This window comes from Sturnira hondurensis, unplaced genomic scaffold, assembly GCF_014824575.4.
Source record: "Sturnira hondurensis isolate 20B ecotype Veracruz unplaced genomic scaffold, ASM1482457v3 Scaffold0008196, whole genome shotgun sequence".
Lineage (NCBI taxonomy): Eukaryota > Metazoa > Chordata > Mammalia > Chiroptera > Phyllostomidae > Sturnira > Sturnira hondurensis.
This window is the reverse complement of record NW_028080827.1, coordinates 20,895,638-20,911,310: the sequence shown is the minus strand read 5'-3', so window position 1 is coordinate 20,911,310 and position 15,673 is coordinate 20,895,638. Positions and strand designations below refer to the sequence as shown.

The following is a 15,673-nucleotide window of genomic DNA, read 5'->3' as shown; positions in this document are numbered from 1 at the left end:
GAAAGAGAAAGAAAGAAAGAGAGAGAGGGGAAGGAAGGAAGGAACAGAGGAAAAGAAAGAAAGAAAGAAAAAGAAAGAAAGAAAGAGAGAAAGAAAGAGAGAAAAAGAAAGAAAGGAAGGAAGAGAGAGAGAGGAAGGAAGGAAGGGAGGGAGGGAGGGAGGGAGGGAGGGAGGGAGGGAGGGAGGGAGGGAAAGAAAGAGAGAGAGAGAGAGAGAAAGAAAAGAAAGAGCAAGCTCTCCCTCTGCGGCTGCAGAAGTGCTGAGAGCAGGAGGCTTGGAAACCCATAGCGCCCTTCCCTGCCGCCTGCCAGCCGCCCTCCGGAGCTGCGGCAGAAGCTATAAAAAGCACAGCCCTTCAACAATAGGTGACATCACCCAGCAGCAGAAAGAACTGGATTCTGCCAGATGCCAGAGAGTTACAGCCCCCACCCCTCCCTCCTGACAGGAGCCCTTGGGAATGGGCCTGGGTGTGTCCCACGGGGTCCAGGAGGGCGGGTTAGACTCCTAGGGATCTTCCCCCAGTCTGGGGGAGGGGACACTGATCCCCAGGGGCAGGAGGGGTGGATTTCACTAGAGATTTTGGAAGGATGGGGGATGTGGGAAAGGCACTGAGGGGTGGCAGGGGAGGCTTGCTAGATCCCTTCAGTGTCCTCGGAATGTTTTGAGACAAGTAGAGCACGAGGGTGGGGGGCGGGGGGGTGGGGAGAGGGAGTGGGTGCACAGGCAGACCCACTGTGAGCAGCTTCTCTCTGGGCCCCCTCAGGCCGGTTCCCTCCCCTGCCACAGTATGTATCACAGTGCCTGGCACACAGTAGGCTTGCTGATGGACCTCTTACCCCTGGTTCTGGGTGTCATTTCTGATGTGTAGTAAGATGACCATTTGGGCTAGAGTGGGTCAGGGCAGGTTTTCTCCGAGGCCTGCCCTCCAGGCACTTGCCCTGGCAGATGGACTGGCCTCCTCCTCCAGCCCCAGGAGCTGCAGGCCTCACCGCCTGTGCATTGCACCCTCCCGGGACCTGGTCCAGGCACCCCACGGGGGCTTTGCGCAGAGAGAATGCCAGGTGTAAGTACTGAGCGTTTGATGGATCTGAGCCCTCCATGACGCTGAGCCTCAGTTTCCTCGTGTGTAAAGCTGCAGCTGTTGGTGAGGTGCTCAGCACACTGGCTGGGAGTCGGGAGAACTGGGTTACAGCCCTGCCTGGGACACAGACTCCCTGTGTGACCTGGGGTGAGGTGCTGCCCCCGGGGCCTCAGTGTGTTTCTCTCCAGGAGGGGCTAGGCTCCAGCCTTAGGGGCCTATTGGCTCCTGGCCCAAATCCTTAGCCCTGAGGTTGGGGAGGGACAGAGGCCCGTGGGACAAAGAAGGACTCAGAGCTGCTGCTTCTGGGGCAGCTGGGCTGGCCACCAGAGCAAGAGCTCAATTCCTCTCTGGTCTGGAGACTTAATCTCCTTCTCTATGGATCAGAGCCTGGGCCAGCCACCCCCCTCCCTGTGCCCCCAAACCCGGTGCCTCTACTCTTCACCCCCTCCCCTGGGGGCTCCCCTTCTCTCTGTGGAGCCACATTCCAGCACTTGTCCAGCTGGCTTGGGCCCTGCTCCCCCACAAAGCCAGTCCTGACCCCTCAGCCCCACTAATTCCCACCCCTGCTCCCCGCCCCACCGCCGCCTCCCAGAGCATGCGGTGACTCCCACACACAGCCCGCCTGGTGTCCCGGCTCATGTTCACAGGGCATGAGACACACAGGCCTCACTTCAAAGTGCAGCTGCGCTCCCTGGCATCCCAAGCCTTCTCTCTCTGCTCCCAGCCTCCCTTTTCTCCCTCTCCCGCCCACTCCCCTCCCTGGCCACCTCCCTAGCACTCCAGCCACACCAGATACCTCCACTTTCCACACACACACTCTTCTATGGTCTGAATGTTCATGTTGCCCCCAAATTCAAATGCTAAAATCCTAACCCCCAAAGGTGATGTAAGCAGGAGCTGAGGCCTTTGCAGGGTGACTAGGTCACGAGAGTGGGGCCCTCAGGAGTGGGATTTGTGCCTTATGAAAGAGACTCTAGAGAGCTCCCTGGCCCCGTCCACAGTGTGAGGACACAGTAAGCACCTGACCATGCTGGCACCCTGACCTCCAACTTCCCAGCCTCCGGAACTGGGAGCAATACATATCTGCTGTTCTTAGGACAGCCAGTCTGTTGCATGCTGTCATACTGGCCCAGGCCGACTAAGACACACTCCCTTCAGGCCTGTGCCTTTGCCCTCTCCCTGGGCATCCTTCTACCCTTTGCCAATGAAGTCCTGCTTCCCCAGGGCCCAGGTTTCTCTCCCTGACTCTGTCCTGCCTGCATCTTGGTCAAAATTAATTGTTCTCTCCTGCCTGGGCACACAGCCCTGCCTGACCTTCAGTGGCTGTGGTGGCTTCATTCTGCACTGCCTTTCAGTGAATGAGGTATGATGCTGCCCCTCCGCTGAGGGAGCTTCCAGGGCAGGGCTAAGACTAGCAGAGACTTCCTTTCGTCCTCATAGCAACTGACAGAGGGATGTACTGTTATCATCACTAATACAAAGGTGAGCAAAAGTGAGGCTCAGGGACGGTGAGCAGCATGCCCTTGGTCACCCAGCTGGTGAAGAGTGAAGCTGAGACTCACTCCCAGGGGAGTTGCATTTCATGGCCAACCTGCTCTGAAGCCCAGCATCCAGGAGCATGGCGGGCGCACTGTGGGAAGGAGCACTTGGCTCGTGTGGCCAGGCCTGGGGCTTGTGCTCTTCCTGAGCACACGGCACAGATGTGTGGTTCATTAGCTGGGGTCCTGGAGCAGGAGGTACCTGATTCTCAGGTGAAGTAACATGCTGAGCGAGAACAGGGAAGGGCTATCGGCACCAGTGACCCCTGCCACCCTCGCCCTGACTCAGGCAGAAGTTTTCACCTGAGGTGGAGCCAGGATGGCCGATGACCCGGAGAGCCCTGGCCCAGCCTGTTCCTCCCCATCGCAAGCTGGACCCTGCTCTTCTCTTTCCCAGCTGGCTCCCCAGGAGACAGGAGCCGCCCGGAGGGGCCTGAGGCTCCCTCAGGACTCTGGATTCATGTCACGCTGAGACTTCGTAGAGCAGGAAGGGTTGGGAACCACGAGCCTTGCTCAGCTTCCTGGTTGTGTGACCTGCCTCCAACCCTCATTTTGGGGTGGCAGCGCCTGGCTCACAGGGTGGCCACGGGGGCTAGCTGTGTGCCAGTGTCCAGCTCAGACAGGGTGAAGGAGCCCGGGACAAGGCAGCCCCGAGTTTCAGGGGTCTGCTCCCTGATGGATGGTGAGAGTCACTGAGCACCTTGGCAGGCCTGAGGTGCAGCTGCGGTTGCCAGCACCCCTTGGCCTCCCTGTGTTTGGAAGAGGGGGATGGGCAGCATCACCTGCTACCCTCTCTCCCCGTGAGCCCGCACTCACCACGGACCTCTCCAGCCCCCACCAGCTCCAGCTGCCTCCTTCCCCACCCAGGAAGCAACCAGTGACCTCCTTCCTCCTGGGCTTCCAGACCTGTCCTGGGCTCTATCACCTCGTGTCCATCCTCTGGCCTTCCTGTGCTCTGACCCCAGGTCACTGTCCCCATTTAGTTGAACAAAGTAACTGAACCTAATGGCCATGTCACCACCAATTCTTGATCCTCTGCTCACGTGAGCCCTGTTCCTGCTGCTGCCGCTCTCAGGGACCCTCTTGGGTTGACTTAGGGCTTTGACCTTCCGGAGCTGGTCAAGCTCGTTCCACTCTCTCAGCCCCTGGCCTGCTACTCCCCTGTAACAGGTACTATGCCGGTTGGGCTCCCCACCCCACCTTTACTAACCAGTGGGGACTATGTACTGTAACTCTCTTTCTTTGGGTAACCAATTAGCTGGGCTACATTCATTCTCTCACAAACTTATCTTTCCACTCACCCACCTGTCCTTTCGCCCTCATCCAGTCATCCCTCCTCCTCCCAGGGGACAAAGCCAGACAGTACGCGTGCCATGCCCAGCCTGCAGAAACAGGACTCTTTTCCGCACGGCCCACCCGTTTCCTTCCCTGTCCCCTTCCTCCTGGTCCATATTCTCCCTCCTGCCCTTCTCCTCTTCAAACCACACATACGCGCTGGATCACATATTTAATCCTTGTGTTCTGATTTCCCACCTATAAAAGAACACCTCCAAACAAAAGCACTCTAACGGCACAAGACCTGTCAATCAGCCCTTTTCCTAACTCCCCATCCTGGGTCAGACGAGGGGCAAAGAAGGGAGAGGGAGGAAGGCTTTAAAGAGGAAGGCCTAACAGAAGCAGGGAGGTGTCCCAGTGGCCCACCCTCCTCGGGACCTCCCTCCTGCTCACCGACGTGTCCTCCGAGCATGAGGCAATGATGTTGTCAATGAAGGGGTTCCACTTGATGTCCAGCACGTTCCCTTGGTGACCGCAGACCTTGGGGTAGTTGGGTTCAATCCTGCCTGTCTGCCGGGAAGAGAGAGAAGGGCATTAGTTTGACGGCCCTGGGCTGGCCCTGAAAGGAGAGCCCTTATTCGGAGCTTCTGAAATGTCCCATTCGTCTCTGAGTTCCTGCACCAGGCTGGGCCAGAGCGCTCTGTGTCTGTGTCCTCCCCAGCACTGTATGGCAATGGAGGCAGGGTGGGGGGGAGGGACGGGAGGGAGGAATTGCTGGTCCACATGACACCTTTGTGCAAATTAGCAAAAGGGGCCTCTTCTTCAAGTGAAAACGTTTGAAGTTAAGATGTTGCTGTCCACCTGAATGACCAAAGGTGGCTGCCCTGGCAGAGCGTGCACCCAGACACGAGGGGTGGGTACACATTGTCCCCAGTGCCCACACTCCCTGCTGCGCCCAGGAGGGGTGCTGCGTCAGGCCTGGATCAGGAGGAGACCCTTCCTGCGGCTCCAGGAGTCCATGCAGAGGCCCGAGCCTCAGCATTCACCTGAACACCGTTGTATACATAAAGTATTCTGCCTGCAATGTTAACAGTGCTACCCCCAGATATGGCAGGCTTGTTCAGTGTACACCTCCAACACCTGTACACAGGGCCCCGTGTACACCTCCAACTCCTGCACACGGGGCCCTGTGGTTAAAATCATAGTCCTTGGAGTCACACAGGCCTGAGTCTGAATCACAGCTCTGCCTCCTTTCAGCTACATGGGCTGGGTGAAGTCAATGAATTTCTCTTAGCCTTGGTTTCTTCACTTCTGAAATGTAGATAGCAACACCCACCTCTCAGCATTGTTGTAAAGATTAAATGAGCTAATGTGCTTAGCAAAACATTGAGTGTGGAGAGTATCATCATAAAGATTGCTCAATATATGATAGTAGTTATTATTACTTCACAGGTTAGAGGACGCCTCCTCTAGGAAGTCTTCCTTGATTTTTCTCAGTGGGTTAAGAGCTCCTCCTCTGTGCACTCACAGCGTCCTAGGTTTCTCTCCATCATAACATCATTGCATAGAATTGCGGTCTGTTTCTATTTGTGAGCAACTGAGGACAGGGCGATGTTTTCCTTGTCTCTGAACCTCCAGCTCTTCCCAAGCCTGGCACATAGTAGGTGCTCAGTACATGACCCGAAAGACATCCTATGAGGAGAGTAGAGACCACAAAAGATGGAACATGGGATGTGGCGGCGGAGGATACAGGAAGGGTAGGTCCATGCTGGGTGGCTATAAAAGGGGGCAGGGCAGGGAAGGAAAACTGTAGGCAGAAACTGTGTCTCTGCCTTTCTAATACTAGCTTTTGGGGGTTGGAGGACAAGGAGAGAGTTCTTCTAATCACTGCCCCTCTGCTAACAGTGGTTAGGTGGTCAGAGGTACCTTAGGCAGGTCACACCTCACCCTCCTTTAGGTGCCTGGACTGGAAAACGAGGCAGAGAACCAGTTTCTGCCTCGGCCCAGCCACGGTGCCCTCTGCTTCACCAGAGTGGGTCCGGCTGTCACCTCTCTGCACCCCACCCCCACTTCCTGCCTGCATCTCTGTCAGCTCAATTCCTTTATTTTTTATTTATTTAGTTTTTGGTGACCCAGCAATGACAGGAGGGACGGAGAGAAAAGAGCCCTAGGAGGAGACGGCAGTGGGGTGGTGGGTGAGGTAGGAGGCAGAGAGAGGAAGAGCGGCGAGGGGTGGGAGGGAAGCCTGAGGGGCTGCACTCCAGAAAGCTTTACTGGTGCCGGACATCACGGGGGAATTAGAGAATGGAGGGAAAGGATCTGGGGACGATGGGTAACAGTTAAGAATGGGATCCCCTCTGACATGATACGAGGGATGCAGTTCAAATTGGAACGTCTTTCCAATTACTTTCACACTGTTAAATTATGTTTCTTTAGGTGAGACTTCGAGCAGAGACTGAGCCACACGCAGCCCTGGGATTTACGAGGGTCGAGCCTTACCTTCTTTAACTTCTATGACAACCCTGTGAATTTGGCAGGAGGAAATCAAGGCCCAGAAAGGTTAAGCAACAAGCCCAAGATGACCCATCTGCAAGTGAAATGCAGACTCTTACCTAGGGGAGATGGTCAAGGCTGAGCTTTTTGAACCCCACTGCCCATGGCTGGCCAGCTCCCCTCCTCCAGCTCTGATGGCCCTAGGCAGACGGGCCCTGCACTCTCTGCCTCTACAGCTCACTCACTCTCTGACAGAGCCATTTCGGACATTGGATCCCAGAGGCTGCATTGGAATGATCCCTGAGCAAAGCTGTTTGCATTGAGCTTTTGGCACTCAGCCCAGGCCAGGCAAATCTGAGGGGCACTGAATCAGCCAATAGGGGGCCATCAGCTAACAGCAGCTCTGGCCAGCAGCCTGTGGGTGATGCGCTGGAGGGACCAGTGGAGCAACATCCCTGGAACCTATTCAGAGTGGGGAGAGGTCAGAGCCCTGTGTTGGGAAGGGAGGAAGTCTTTTGAAAACAGAATAATCCTGATGTAGTGTGCGTGTCTGGGTGGACCTCTCTTTGTACAATGGCTGCACCCCCCAATGGGGCAGGTGATTATAACCATCATGACTCAATCATGCCGTTGTTCACGTGAAGGGCCCCTAGAGTTCTGTAGTGAACAGCCTGCGTGGCTCTGTGTGGCAGCCCTGGCAGCTCTGGCTTTCCTGTTTTACATAGTAGGATTTCACATAAAACTCTGCTAGAAAAGCAAGTTATATTGCTAGGAAGAAAAGTTTGAAAACCAGTGTTCTACAGAGAAAGCAAGCGAATTAAAAATACAATGATTAATTCCAGGAGAAAAAGTTGCGTAAGAAAGCTAATGCAATCATAATGCATGGTGATTTGTACAATATTTACATAGTTATAATAATGGAAGTCCCAAATATTTATTTAAACGAGTTGTGTGTTAATATGCTAGGAGGACAGAGGCAGGGGAGTGAGCGTGTGTGTGTGTGTGTGTTGAGGGAGACGGCATTGGAAGACAGCCAGATCCACACCTTCCATAATGGGAAGGCAATAGATAATGTCTAAAAAATCGAGATGTGGCCATAAAAGCAGGGGATTAAGAAATACGAGGATAAGTACAAAAAGAAAACCAGCTAAAAGCAACAGAAGCAGCCACCTTTAGGCAGTGCAAAATGAGAGGTGCGGCGAAGTGGGATGGGGTGGAGGGCAGAGGTCGCGGGGTGCTGGTAGATGTTTGCCCACCGGCTCCCCAGTAGGAAAGAGGCCCGGTTTGTAGCATTTGCCCACTCGAGTGGTGTAAATAGTCCCGCTGCGGCTAATTCCAACTTGTGGGGCGATATCACCAAAAGCAGAGTTAGAAGAGACTCACAGTAGCACGTTATATAATATTTCGGCCTTATAGATACAGTCGTCCTTTAGTATCTGTGGGGAATTGGGTCCAGGACCCCTGTGGATACCAAAATCCACAGATGTGTGTGCAAGTGCCTAATACAAAGTGGCGTGGTTCTTGCTTATAATGCACCCACATCCTCCTGTCTACTTTAAATCAGCTCTAGATTACTTACTTATAATACCTCATAAGACATAATGCCACATAAATAGTTGTTATACTGCATTGTTTAGGGAATAAAGACAAGAAAAAGTCTGCACATGTTCCGTACAGATGCAACCACCACAAACCTAACTACACAGTTCACGTCAGCAGCAACGTAACAGTTTTCCAAACACTTCAGATCATTGGTCACATCTGTGGTTGCGGAGCCCCCTCCTACCAGAGGTCGAGTGCGTGATAGATGCAAATAATTTCAAGAGCGCAAACGGTAGTAAAATAATTAGAATGTACTGACTTTAATATGAAGTACCTCTGTTTTTAATAGAAATTATTTAATTAAAATTTGCATAATTTAATGCTTAATAATGGCAGTATTTAACAACCAGCTTGCAAAACTCCTAAAATTTTACCAACAGGCTCTCACAAGCCTGTGCAAGTGGACTCCAGCACATCACTTGCGGTGCTTTGGGCCTTGCCATCCTGTTAGACTTTATGAACCCTGTGTAATCGTTACTCTGCGAGACGGAAAAATTAAAGAGCAAAGAAGTAAAGTGTACCTACCAGGTGTTCTAAAGGAAGCTTGGTTTGAATTTTTTAAAAATATGGACAATCCAGAAAAAAAAAGATGGAGAAAAATGTGAACAATCCTCTCCCAGAACCTTCCCCCCTCCAACGCCTTTGAGTTCTGCTTCGGTTTGTGTGGCGGTGTGACTAGAGACCAAACTAGACCTGGTTCTTCACTGCTCCACAATGCTACCTTCTCATACTTGTGCACATACCACGGGTCACACCAACACTAATGGCTACTGTTACTTTATTATATTAATATAGTCAAATTTAATCTTCCTAACCCTACCTTACAGCTGAGAAAAGAGAGATTTAATGAGTGGAGTCAAGGTTTTTCACTGTTTCATAACTTAGAATCACTGTTTAGATGGTCAGCTCACAGAACTGTCCCAGTGGTTGGGTTCTCAGGGGTCCTGGGTCTCATCTGCCACCTGGTCCTTAAACCCCAGAGCTTCAGCCTCAGCAGAGCCGTGGCGGAGTCCTTGCTGCAGGGGTGAGGTCGGGGATCCCGTGGTGTGGCATCTCTCATCACCAGGGAGCTCTTCACACTGCTGGTGGGCCACATCCTAAAGGCCTCATGGGACAAATCCCCCCACCCTAAACAAAAAGGACAAATCTGGTCCCTTGAAGGGACAGACCTTCAAGGTCAGCTGTTGCATCTTAGGGAGGAGCCCAGTGCTGGGGATTAGACTGTATTTCAAATGCACAAAGACAGAGTTGGAAGGGGCAGGACATGCCTCTCTACAGTGTGGGCAGGGGTGTGAAGTGATGTGTAACCTGCCACAGGTCCATTTGACAGGTTCTCAGAGACTTTTAAAAGGGTCGTAGGCTTTGACCAATGATTCTGCTTTGGGGATTTATCCCAGAGAAATCAACAGAGAAACACACTGAGACATCCACTGCTGTCTTATTTATAATAGGGAACAATTTCTAAAATGCCCAACGATGGGGCGCCACCAAAATGAGTTACAGCACACCAATATAATGGAACCTTGCAAGTGCATTTAAAATCGTATTTTCACCGACCATGTAATGACATAGGACTTGCTTAAGATCCACTGGGGAGTGAAACCGTCAGATCGAGTTTATATGTAACATGATGTCTACCTGTTAAAAACACACACAGTTAAGAAGAGACATCAAACTGTTAGTTATGGCAATCCCTGCTCGGTGGGTATTTGTGCTTTTCAATTCTTCCACAATGAACACTTAAAGCTTTTATTAGCAAGATAGATGTCATTTAACACATACACCTCCCCCCCCACCCCCCATGGCTTTGACTGAAAAATAGTCCTCTCTGATTTGGTCAAATAGGTTTTAAAGAAATGAGGCGCAGGCTGGAGCCTATCAGATCTCCATGTTTCGGGAGTTTGTGGAGCGTTCGTGTGTTTGCTCATGCAGGCTTCTCTCCTCCCTCGTTACCACAAGAACAGTTTGGGCGGGGAAAGAAGAGCCTTTAAATTGAATACAATTATATAACTAATTGAAAGCGGTGCCTCAGCATGTGCGTGTGCCTTGTGAGAGTGTGGTGTGTGTATGTGTGCACAGGGACAGCCAAGGCCAGGCCCCCCTTGGGAAGGTCGCTGGGGCGGTTCACCCTGCAGGCTGCCCAGGGGAGCGGCGGGTGCTGTGGGCCTCAGTTCAGGCTTTATCTGAACCCAGTGAACTGACTGAAGATGAGCTGTTTTCAAAACAACCTGCATTGCAGCTTCAGCTTTCTAGAATCCTGCGTCTCTGCAAAGCTGAATTTTGTACACAGAAGCAAAATGTTTTCTTACCTGGGGAATCAGCTTAGCAAGGCAGAAAGAACAGACTCTGAACAGGAGGTAGGGTTTCTAGACACAGTTCCACACCCACCTCACCAGCTGAATGACCTTGAATATGACCCTGGCCTCTCTGGGCTTCCCAGAGTCTCAGACCCTGGGCTAATGCCCTTTCTGCTGGATGGCTGCCCTTCTTACTGTATGAAGCAAGGCGCCCCTGCAACCAGGGGGCTTTGCTTCTGCTGTATCAGGGCAGAACAGACATCCACCAAGTCTGTTGTCAGAAAGATGCAGGATGGCAGTGCTAATGATAACAATGAAAAACAGAATCACTGTAATAACAGACAATTAGACAAGCACTCATAAAGAGGCCTTGTGCTAAGCAACTTATATACATCATTTTATTTAATTCTTTTAACAACCTCACCTAATGTCACAAAACCCTTTTAACCCTCCTATAGCAACCCTTTTTCTGGATGAGAAAACTGAGTTCTGGGACGGGACCTGCCAAAGGTGACGCTGCTGGGAATGGGGGAGCTGCATTTGCACTTGGAGCTGTCTGGCTCTGAGGCACCTCGGCAAGGCTGCCTCCTATTTCAGGGTGTGGGTGAGACACTTGATAAGTTAGTGGGGAAAGAGGGGTTCTAAGAAGGGGCTGGCTGGCAACTCTGTGTGCCCCTTGAACTTGCTCTTGGAGACTCTCCCTCCCCTCCTCCTTTCTCACTCAGGCTCATCCTTCCCCCTAGTGGTTCCCAAACTTTGCTACATTTTGGAACTACCTGGGGAGTTAAAAAAAAAAAAATCCCAGTGCCCCATTGCTTCCTTGCTGTTTGGCTAAGATCAAATGTAAAAAATCCCAGTGCTCTGGTTGTACCCTGTATCGATTTAATCAAAAGGTCTGGGAATGGGGGCCAGGCATCAGTATTTTTTTAAAGATCTGCCAGTGATTCCAACAGGCAGCAAAGCTTGGGAACCACTACCTACCCCAGAGGCCCCTGCAGCACTCACACATTCTAAGACAGGCTCAGCGGCTGCCTGCCTCAGTGTTGCCCAGTGTGGGTGCAGAGGTAAGAAATCAAAGAACACCACTGCACGCTTAATCCAGACGTGTTTGCAGAAACCACAGAGAAAGCAAAGAGGAGAACGACAGTCACATCAGGAGGACGCAGGGTAATGGGTAATGCCGAACCCAGGAGATGGGTGACCTAATGATGGAACCCCAAGCTGCCAGCCGGCAGATGATTTTGGGGAGGCCTCGCTGGTCATTGAGTTCCCTCCTCCATGAGCCACCCCGTGCATCCCAGACCGTCTGATCAGAACGCTCACAGTCTTCTCTGCTTTCTCTCCTCTGGATGGAAGCTGGTATTAAATGGGTAAGCCACTACAAAATAGGCACTATAGTCCTCCCCGCCAACTGGGGGCAAAGGCCAGGCCCTCGGAGTCCCAGCCTCTGGGGTCTGAAGGAGGTCCTGCCCCCTGCTCAAAGCACTTGCACTTACAAGGTCTCAGTTCATGATTGCCCAGGGAAGGTGCGACTCAATACATGAGGGAACTTGCCCCTGGCTGCCCCAGCTGGCAATGGGAGCCAAGAGGGCTCATGCAGGTTCCGAGCTCCGGGCACCCCCATGGCCTTCTCAGCAGGGGTGACGGGGTATCTCACGTTCCTAAATATGGTGTGCCCTCCATCCAAAGGGCAGGTGCTCCCACCCCAGGGTGTGCCCGATTTGCCAGTGACTGTCCCCAACACACATGCAGACACATGCATGCACACACCTCGCACAGTTATACACACACTCCCACACAAGCTCCTCTCCACAGCCACTTCTGCCCAGGCCTTGGACTCTGCTCTTCCGTTCCCTGTGTCTGAAACAGAAAATGCTGGTCGCACACCCTATACTTCAGGGCCATTTTCTCTTCAGCCAGCTAATCTAATGAGCAACAGCCTTCTAAGGGGGCGCTGGGGGTAAGGAGTCAGCCCATTTCTCCTTGCAGGTCTCGTGTGTACTCATTGACAGGAGCCAATCAATCAGCTGTTTCACCCAGAGCTGGACCCTCCTGGGTTTCCTGCCTGTTAGGCAGTCTGCTAAGAGATCTATTTTGGGGGGAGATCTGTATGTACCCCGGAGCTCGCAGGACTGTCCTGGGGGTCCGCTGCTTTGTCTCCCTGCCTCCAGTGTCTGCTCTCGTCAGCTCTCTCTCCGATCCATGTCACACACCTGCCTAATTTGCTGAGTGCAGCCATGCTGCAATGTGCCCCTGCTCCGGAGTTTCCCGTGGCTCCCTCCTGCTAGACGTTGAAAGCCAGACTCCTTTATCGAGAAACAGGGCTGTGGTGGCCCCTGCTTGGCCCTACTTTGACACCGCCCCGTACCCCACTGCCTGTGCCACCCAGAGAGCTACCCACACACACCTCCACACTCTGCCTCTGACACCTCTGATGCCTGGACGATGTCACCTCTGGTTCCTAGTTTGTCCTTGCCACCAGGCTATGTGACCAGGTGGACAGTGACCTTGACCAATGCGTCTCCAGGGCACAAGACTGGGCTTGGCCAATCAGACCACCCCACCCAGGAAGGCCCAGGACTGATTTAACTTCTTGCTCTGGGCCCTCCGGAGCTGCTTCGTGCTCACGTGTGTCCCAGCCTGGTTCTCTACTGCCCCCAGACCCCTGCATCTGTCCACTCAGGAGGGTTAAGGGTGACTTCTTTTGCTAGCAACCAGGAATTCTGCCAGAGCCAGCTCCCTTGTCCCTGTCTCACCAGACCCAGCTTACCTGCGTGGCCTTTAAGGACCACACAGTTTGCTCAACTCTACTGAGGTCACTGTTCTTAGACTGTCGAGAAACAAACCCAAGTTCCAGTGTCAGGTCTCAGGTCCCAATAAAATACGGCAATCTCCCTATACCCCAATATTTTCATGATGACACTTTTTTTTTCAGTCTGCTTCTCATATCTGGAAAAAACACAGAACTTCTTTGTCGGCTTGTGTACGTTCTATTCTTTGTTTGGGGAAAATATGGTCCCCAAATCAAGTGCTTGCACTGGCCCACGGAAGCCTCTCTTCCCCGTCTCCACCTTCCCCGCGGCGCCCACCCTCAGAAAGACCTGCTCCCCGGGACTCGGGCATGCCGTGCCCACCTTCAGGCCGCCCTGACTCCCGCTCCAGCTGGGATGTCCCCTCACAGTCTTTCGCATTGTGATTGCCCGTCCCCTCCCCACAGCCCACACTCTGATCGGACACCCGCTATCACTCACAGAGGGCCTCCCACGTGTCAGACCTGAAACCCAGTGGCATTTCAATTATTTACCACAATCACCTTTCGAAGCACCTATCATTACATCCATTTTACAGATGAAGAAACTAAAGCTCAGTGAGGACGATTAATACAGTGGCCATGCCAGGACTCGAGCTTCTGTCTGACTTCTGAACTGGAACGTCAGCTACGTGCGGGTGGAGCCGGTCTTGCTCCGAGCTATAACCCCAGGGATTGGAATGAGGGCAGCTCTCACTAAGTCTGTGTTGAGTCAACGATGCCATAAATTGTGGGTCTACCCGGGCTCCCCTGCACAGTTACAAGGCTGTGCCTTGCACAGTTCAAAAGGCTTAGCAGTCAGTCACCTGGTATTCGGCCTCCTTTGCTGGGCTGGACCTACCCGCGACGCTGCCCTGGCTCCCAATTTAGCACTGCCTCCTGTTGTTTGCTTTTTATTTCATGGGTGTTGGTTACCTTCCCCGAGAGATTATTAGCACTTTCATCTGAACTAAGATAATCATGGAGGGGTTCCTGGGAGGGTGAGGGACACAAGTGAATCCAAAGAAGCATGAGACATGCTTCCTAGGCTCTCTGGCCCCAAACACAATGCCAGTCTGTATTCAGATCAGATGGTTCCCCAGCCACAGGCTGCCAGTTGCACACACGCTGCTCTTGTCGACAGTGGGAGTGGATCAGATCGCGGCATCCGCACTCCCCTGGCTGAGCCATTCGTCTGCCTGGCCTCTGGGACCATCCACTGAGAGACCCAGCACCCGTCAGGAGCATGCGGCCTCAGCATAGCCCACGCGCACCATCTTCCTTGCCTGGATACTACTGAGACTGAGCCCTGGGCCGTCCCTGCCCACACGGATGCTGTGATATCTGTGGGCAGGGCAGGAGACCTCTGGCTCAAACCTTCCGCCTCGCTCCAGCAAGGGCCTCTAAGAGGTCAAAGAAAGGGCTACACCACTGGCCTTGGGACCTTGGTGGCTTTGAAAATGCCCTTTAAATGGAAAGTGAGTAGCCCAATCCTTAGGTGCCCACCTGGTCCCAAGCCTTCCCCTGCTGTGTCCAATGAGGTCAGCTGGTCCTCTGGAGGGTGGTGGGAGGAGGGACAGACCACACTGCAAGTTTCTAGGAACCGGATCTCGTTTGGCTCTCCCCACGCCAATGAGTGATGAGCAAGCTCCTTCCTCCCTGGGCTGCAGTTCCCTCACGAGACAATGAACAGAAGCTCCCCCAGCACAGTGCCTGGCACCAAGTAATCACTCCACAAATACTAGTGATCATTATCTGCAAAATGAGGGTTTGTGTCTCCCCTCTGCCCTTGTGCTCTGCATGCTCCCCACCATCCCCCGGCCCCGCGCTGTGCTCAGGGTCTCACAGCTCTGTCTCCACCACCTGACAGCGAGCGCTCTGAGAATGGACGCGTCTTACCTGTCCTTGTGCAGCCGGCCCGTTCGAACACACGGCTGAGCAGTGAAACATCGGGGCTCTGTAGCACTGAGGGTGGGTCTTGGTCAGAAACTCAACCTCCCCTCATCCACTCATCAAACACTTGGCAGGGCCCCCTGGGTTTCACGCTGACCACCTAGAGATGAAACCCCTCCTTTCAATGTTGGCTCGTGACAATCTGCCTGTTTTGGTCACTACTGTATCCCCAACACCCAGCACAACACCAGGCACCCAGTGGACTGACTCTCAGTAACATTTACTGAGTGGATACATGGGTGGGAAGCAGGTGACCCTTCCAGAGCTCCAGGGCAGGGCTGGCTCCCATTGTCACCTACAGCCAGGCTGCCAGGAGGGGACCACACCTCTCTCATGCCTGTCACCTGGCTTCTAGTCAGATCCATTAGCTTCCCAGTCACCTGGGACCATTCTAATTCTCAAACGATACAGGGGAGATGAGGCAGGCCTGGCCAGTGCTGAGTGCTGGGGGTCGCCGCTGCGATGCGGGGCAGGGACTGGGCACACAGGCCCTCATGTCAGGGGCTCCCAGTGGGAGGCAGTGCGGGCAGCTCCTCTGAGCCCAGCTCCAGCTGCCCCACCTGCCCACCACTGGGACACTGTCAGTAGCTGCTGCGCTTTCCATTGTTACCCATGGCCCTGTGGCCACCTTCTGTGGGCTCTGTGT

General features: G+C 53.2%; 1 protein-coding gene across 3 annotated transcripts in view; it reads right to left on the bottom strand.

Annotated features, from left to right (window-relative positions):
- CORO2B (coronin 2B) overlaps positions 1-15,673 on the bottom strand; it is a 121,533-nt gene that overhangs the window by 18,709 nt on the left and 87,151 nt on the right. For all 3 annotated transcript variants that reach the window (XM_037054225.1, XM_037054226.1, XM_037054227.1), the window contains exon 3: positions 4,348-4,464. In XM_037054225.1, the coding sequence (XP_036910120.1) occupies positions 4,348-4,464 (117 nt within the window). The remainder of the gene's footprint in view (positions 1-4,347; positions 4,465-15,673) is intronic.